A 6,664-nucleotide genomic window follows, 5' to 3' on the forward strand; every position below is an offset into this window, starting at 1 on the left:
TATGTAAGTACACTGTAGCTTTCTTCAGATATTCCAGAAGAGGGCGCCAGATCCTGTTACGGATGGTTGTGAGCCACCATGTGGTTGCTGGGATTTGATCTCTGGACCTTCAGAAGAGCAGTCGGGTGCTCTTACCCACTGAGCCATCTCACCAGCCCCCTTTGCTGCCTCTTTAGTGAAGACATTATTGCAGTCCTTAGCAATCCTGACCTGATTGCTGTGGCCAGCCTACAAGAACATCGACTGTGGTGTGAGGGCTACTGTCCACATTCAGGAAAGCTAGCCATATCTCCATTGCATAGCTCCCCACACAGCTTTTGAAGGCAGGCAGCTCTTTAGAGATCATTTCATTTGCTTTGTATTGAAACCAGAGGCACCTACAGTATTACCCAGCCTTCCATCGTGGGCTACTTCTGTAGCCTTATGCCATCACTTTCAAGGGTGCAGGGTATGGTAGCTGCTAGGCTCCCAAGCTGGTGGCTAGTTTCATCATCTACAAGTGACTCCCTATTGCCTACCATACTTTTTAAGAGTTCAAATCTTGTGTTTGCGGGGAGGTGTTTGGGGGGGAGATGGGAGACCCAAATGGGTCTTAGAATTTGTTCCTCTGACCCCCAATCTACAGAAATGGGGTTCACAGGGAACATCTACCCTCCCTAAGTGTAGGACACAGGCAGAGGGTGCAATGGTAGGAGTCTAAGGCAGAGCCTTTGTCCTGGTGGCCTGGGACCAATGCTTCCTTCTCCCTTCAGTGATCCTGCCCCACATTGGCAGTGCCACCTACAAAACTCGCAACACCATGTCCTTGCTGGCGGCTAACAACTTGCTGGCTGGCCTAAGAGGGGAGGCCATGCCCAGCGAACTCGAGCTGTAACCAGATGGGCTTTCATGGGCTGGAGACATCTTGCCGGACAGAGCCAAGCTGGACTTCGGACTTTGGTGAGAGCCTGGGGCAGGCCTCCTCTACTGCGTTTTCAGGGGACCTGGAAATGGGCAGGTGGGCTTGCCACATACTTGCCCCACGCCTGTGAGTCCAGCATTAAACAGCTTCTGACACAGCGTCTAGGCCTATGACTTGGGGCACTAACCAGGAGCATCTTTTGTGTTCGCTGACTCGGCATCTGGGATCTGCTTGGCTCTGCTTTCCGCACTGCCCTCCACCAAATTCCCTCCCTTTCCTCTCCCTGAGGAGGGACAACCATAACCAGAAAAACACAGGGCCTGAACCCAATACCGTAACCACGGCGAAAGAGCACACTACCAGGGGGGAAAACTGCAAGGGAGGAGGCAGCAGGTCAGCCCAGTAGGTCAGCAGTAGTGACGGCAGGATTCCCAGTTTTGATCTGTGTCTGTGTCTACCTGCTGCTCCCTCTGTGCTCCGGGTAGGCACTCCTTTTAAATCACCTTCACTCTCCCCAAGGCCAGGCCGTAAGCACTGCACTGCAGGACTTCCCACACAGCCACAGCACGGGTACTGCAGAGAGGCAGGACTAACTCAAGGATGGGAGCGGTCCTATCTTGGAGGCTCGAACTGCAGCAGTACAGTACAGAAGTGCATCCCTGTTCTGTTTCAACCCAAACGGAAGCAAAGGAGACCGTGTTTAGAGGCATGGATATGACAAATTTTTAATTTTAAAATCTGTTTTGGCCAGCGTTAGCACCTGATAGGGTTCCCCTACACTTGATGCCACCTCCAAAAAATTGTACATGATTATGCCGGGCTAGAATTAAGGCTAAAAATCAAAAGTCAGGTCCCCAGTCCCAGTTAGAATCCCAGTGAAACTCCAGGTTGCAGCGACCCTGGGCTTGTTTCCCAGGGACCCTTGGAAATCTTTAAGTGCTACGGCATGTCGGAGGACACTGGCCTCAAGCTTGCTTCTCCCATGGAGACTGACTACGAGGTAGATGAGATTCCAGGTCCACCCAGCAGCAGAGAGGCAAGCTCCGTCGAGCGCCAGGGACAGGCCCCAGAGCAAAGTCCACTTGTATCGAAGCCAAGGTGAGGGGCAGACTTGAAGCACCACGTCCCTAAGACAGGAAGGACAACTGCTAGTCTATGCCTGTGATATTGGCTCCTCACCCAGCAGGGCCGCTCTGGTTCTCCATGCTGACCCACCTGACTCCCACTGGTCCCTATAAAGGTGATATATAGAGACCCACCCCATGGTGTCTCAACAGGACTGCTGACCATCAGCCGCACAGCATCTTCTCAAGTGACCCCAGTGCCTTCAGTGGTCTTTCCCACAGCTGCTCAGCAGCAGGAGTCCAGCCTGCCATTCGGGCTTGCTTCCCTGGGAATCAGCTCAGATGTCATGCCCTCTCAGAGCATTACAGGTCAAGCCACAGATTCATGGTCACACCAGCTTAAGAGAAGACACATGCTCATTTTTGTTTTAGGATATACAGAAATAAGTGGCTCTCTAAAGTTAATGAATTTCTCTGAATTGTGTACAATGGTTTGGTATCTCTGAAAAAAGTATGAAAAACATTCTTGTTCATCTTTAGCTTACAGATATGCATGAACCTGTGCTATTCTCCTGGGTGCATGTCAGGATGCAGCAGCCCTGGCAGCATGGTTATCAGGGGACAGAGAACTGAATGCCACCCCGAGAATCTTGGGTATTTTTGGTGAATTCTATGCTGTAGGCTGCCTGACTCTTCCAGAGCCTGTGAAGAACTGAGGAGACATGAACACTCCTACAGTTAAGTCTGATTCAACATTGAGTTAGAGGAGGGACACCACTGAAAGCTGAGGTGTAGCTGTGAGAGCATACACAACAGGAAGAAAACTACAGCAGCGCTGCTGTGGTTAGTCTAACTGGTTACGCCCAGGAGAGGTGTTCTATGGCGCTTGGGAGTGAGAAGTGACAAGGTCAAGGGCAGCTGATCTTGGGTGGCCTTGGGCATCCAGATGGCGTGAAAGGCAAATGCGCCGTGAGAACCCATACACAGGACTCCGTATCACCAGAGGAAAGACGGACACTAGCTTCCCACTTACATCAGACAAGTACAGTATCAGAAATACACGTTGGTTAAAACCCTGCTAACACAGCACGGACAGAAACACCTCACTGTCACTCCTACAAGTACACACTCCATTACAACTTTAGTTCTTAAAACAAACAGAAAAGTTACTAAAAACACCTATGCCATAGAGATGTATTCAAAAGTCTATACACCTGGTAGTCCAAGGGCATATTTCCCTGGACTCAGTGTGAGCACCATCAGAGGGCAGTGTCTGTGACTGCGACTCAGATAGAAATAAAAAATCCACAGGACTTTCAGAGGCCTGGGCTAGCTCAGGGTACACTTTAAGCATCTGTGGCAGACAGCCTTGTCCTCCAGGACCTTTTTTTTTTTTTTTTTTCCAGATAGCACCAAGTCACCTGGTTACACACGGTATGTTCTGCATTGCTGTACAGGGATGGAATACTCCCATCACAGGATACAGGACATTTAATTAAATGCTTCACAGAGCTTTAAAATAGTGTTAAAATGTTTTCTGCACTTTCATTTTTAAATTCGATATTCTTAACAACAGTGACAACCTACTTTAGGACTGCATTCCTCCACCCTAAGAAATGTGCAGGTTAGTAAGGGCTACACCTAACAGTTCTCTGCTTACTCTCGGCTGAAATTCATGAGAGCCACTGGGCAGTGAGACCGAGTCCAGTGACAAGAGCTGCCTGCCTACAGCGGTTTTAGTTTCAGTGCAGACTGGCCTGTGCGCTGTGGCGAGGAGCGATCAGAGCAGGGTGCTCGGGAGGTTGCTGCTCTGCCAGCGCAGGCAGGTCGTTTTCGAGTGTTTGTACAGGTGGCTGGACTGACTGAACCGTTTGCCACACTTGAGGCAGGCGTACGGCTTTTCTCCCGTGTGGACCCGGATGTGCTTCTTGCAGTCCGTCAGAGTCAGGAAGGTTTTACAGCAGATTTTGCAGGCATACTTTCGAGCTCCCTCCACAACCAAGACATTGTGCTCCGATAAGGCCTTCTTGCACTTTGACAAGACATCAGCAGACGCCCTGGTCAACTGCGGAGGGCCAGGCTGGGAGGTGTGGCCATTTTCAAATGAGGTGGCCCCGTTCATCATTAGCTGGGAACTGGCTGAGTTTTCAGAGATCTGTGAGCTCCTGACAGAAGTTACCACTGGCATTTTTGGAGCTATTCGTCGGTAATATGGAAAGTTACTGGCCCCTCCTCGTGGGGAACCCATCATGGCCCTGGAGAAGGAAGAGTGGAGACCCAAGCCAGACCTGGAAAAATCCATCCCGAATTGTTCTCCTTGGTAGCCTGAGGTCTGCACACAGGGCAGGCCCATCACCTCCTGCATAGGTCTGACGAAGTGGGAGTCTGCAGGCTCACTGAACGGGTTCTCTACATGGGAACCAGGGGCAGAGGAAGGCCCACTTGCTGGCCCAGCCTCTGGACTCAACAGGTAAGGGGCCTCGCCCTCGAGCCTACAGTCACTGGTGGTGTTTGGGAGGTTGTCGTCAGTGCTCTGACTTGCACTGAAGTTACTCCCCCTGCTCTTGTTGAGAAAATTGGAAATACTAAAAGAGGTCTTATGTTCTAGATTATTCGTGACTTCCAAGATGTGGATGTCCCCGACCCTGTCGGTGCTGGACTGGGGATCGGAAAAGCTCCGGTCACTGCTTTCAGGGCTGAGGTCTATCTTCTCGGCACTGACCACCACTCCTTCCACCTCCACAGACTCACTGCCCTCTGCTTGGGAGGTCACGTCACTCACTTCATCCTGCGGCTCAGGAGAGCTCAGGGGCTCCGATTTCACCACCACTCTCATGTGCTCCTTCTCCCCGAGGCCAACCTCAGGATTTTCACACTGGAAACTGCCTTTCTCAGCCACAGCCTCTTGTTCAAAACTCGTTTCAACCTGAGTTGCACGAGAGGCCATGTTGCCAGCACTGCCATCTGACTGGCTGGGCACTTGAGCATCTTCTTGGGCACCAAAAGGCCGATCAAACATCATGGCACTGTCTTCCTGGTTGTCAGCCATCCCATCGGGTTTAGGATTATCCACAATTTTCAGAGAATCCGGTGAGAAGAATTCCTCCCGGGAATGAACTCCCGCAGGCCCGCTCTCTGGAGCAACATCTGAAATGGCAGATTCCTCCATGGAGGGTCGCAGGCGCTGCCGGGCCCGCTCCTCTACGGACTGTTTGCGCTTGTGAAGGCGTCTCATGGGGAAGGGGGTCCGCTGGTCCAGGCTACTGCGCATGGATGAGCTCATAGGGGCTGTCGGCTCCTCCGCACTCTGGCTGGAACTGAGGGCTGAGCTCACAATGCTGAGTCCCAGCTGCTGCAGCATAAAAGAGCGCTGCATGCGGGCACTCTGCTCCTGAGCACGCTCACTAGAGGGAGACATGGGGAGCGTCCTTGTCGTCAGGTAATGTTTACATGCCTTAACAACAGAGTTCAGATGCAGGTGAGAGGCTGCCAATAAGACATCCATAACGTTGCTCTCCCCTAGCATGAGGGTGGAGGTATACATCATGTCAATCAGGGCGGCGAAGGCCTCGGCTGTCACCACCTCACTATCTAGCTGGATCATGTTCATGGTCTGATCTCCTTCCGCCACCGAGAACAGTGCTCGGAAATGCGTACTGCATGCTGCCAGCACGGAGCGGTGGGCTTTGAAATGCCTGTTCCCCACTACAATGACACAGTCACACAGCTGCCCATGAAGTCTCTGGTAGTTCAGCTGCTGAAAGATCTGCTCAAAGTGACCAGGAAAATCCATTGTCCTATACAAGACACAAAGGAAAAAGGGTTAAGACCTAACAAAGCTTAACTCAGAACCAGAACATAGAATGCACTAAGAGAGGTGTGGAAGCCGGGCCATGGAGGTGTAAGCCTTTAATCTCTGAGTTCAAGGCCAGCCTGATCTACAAAGTAAGTTCCAGGACAGCCAGGGCTTCACAGAGAAACCCTGTCTCGAAAAAAAGGGGGCTTGGTGGGGCGGGTCAGGGCTGACAAGAAGGTTCAGCCAGTTAATATTCCTATACCAAGCTTAACAAACTTAAGTTCCATCCCTGAGTCCCACATAGAGGAAGAGGAGAAGAACCAACTCCCAAAAGCTGTGCTGTGACCACTAAACACCCATCAGGGGACATCGACATATGTACACACACAAATAAGTGCAATTTTAAAGAATGGCCGGCCACATTTGGAGCTTTTAAAGCTTGTGACATCTAATAATGGGCCCGAATATAAGACCTGTCAACTATGGAGCAAAAGTCAGTTCAGCTCAAGCTCCAGATCCATTAGCCCTTCATGGAACTTGCTTAGAACACTGAGGTCTCTGTTAAAAAAGCCCCACTGAAAGGCTGAATTGCTCCACTGAAATTTGTTAGCATTCAGCATTTCCTAGAACAGTGAATTCCAGCAGCCTTAGCAACCTTAGTGAAAAGGGCAAATCGATAGCAGAGAAGATTACTAGCTAGAGACGGGAACAGACTGCAAACCTGCACTCCCCTCCCACACCCTGCACTGCAGCCCTGAAGCCAGCACTCTCTTGGAGGTGGTTTTTTTTTTTTTTTTTTTGGTTTTTCGAGACAGGGTTTCTCTGTATAGCTCTGGCTGTCCTGGAACTTACTTTGTAGACCAGGCTGGCCTCGAACTCAGAAATCCGCCTGCCTCTGCCTCC

General features: G+C 51.0%; 2 protein-coding genes across 8 annotated transcripts in view; one reads left to right on the forward strand and one right to left on the reverse strand.

The window, feature by feature from the left end:
• The window catches only part of Grhpr (glyoxylate and hydroxypyruvate reductase), a 14,786-nt gene extending 8,399 nt beyond the window's left edge, over positions 1-6,387 (forward strand). The window contains exons 9-11 of one of the 5 annotated variants that reach the window (XR_003836414.1): positions 753-939; positions 3,372-4,435; positions 4,574-6,387. Coding sequence is in view for 2 of the 5 variants with exons in the window: in XM_021159763.2 (XP_021015422.1) it covers positions 753-874 (122 nt within the window). In the remaining 3 variants the exon portion in view is untranslated. Of the gene's footprint in view, positions 1-752; positions 1,062-2,178; positions 2,450-2,505; positions 2,590-3,371; positions 4,436-4,573 lie in introns of those variants that run through there. The other 4 variants (XR_002377715.2, XR_002377717.2, XM_021159763.2 and 1 more) reach the window with 4 other exon arrangements.
• Positions 1,601-6,664, reverse strand: part of Zbtb5 (zinc finger and BTB domain containing 5) — a 26,383-nt gene continuing 21,319 nt past the window's right edge. For 2 of the 3 annotated variants that reach the window (XM_021159762.2, XM_021159761.2), the window contains exon 2: positions 1,601-5,762. In XM_021159762.2, coding sequence (XP_021015421.1) covers positions 3,746-5,758 — 2,013 coding nt within the window. In that variant the 5' untranslated portion in view covers positions 5,759-5,762 and the 3' untranslated portion in view covers positions 1,601-3,745. The remainder of the gene's footprint in view (positions 5,763-6,664) is intronic. The other variant, XM_029475869.1, reaches the window with a different exon arrangement.

Source organism: Mus caroli, chromosome 4 (assembly GCF_900094665.2).
Source record: "Mus caroli chromosome 4, CAROLI_EIJ_v1.1, whole genome shotgun sequence".
NCBI classification, from domain to species: domain Eukaryota; kingdom Metazoa; phylum Chordata; class Mammalia; order Rodentia; family Muridae; genus Mus; species Mus caroli.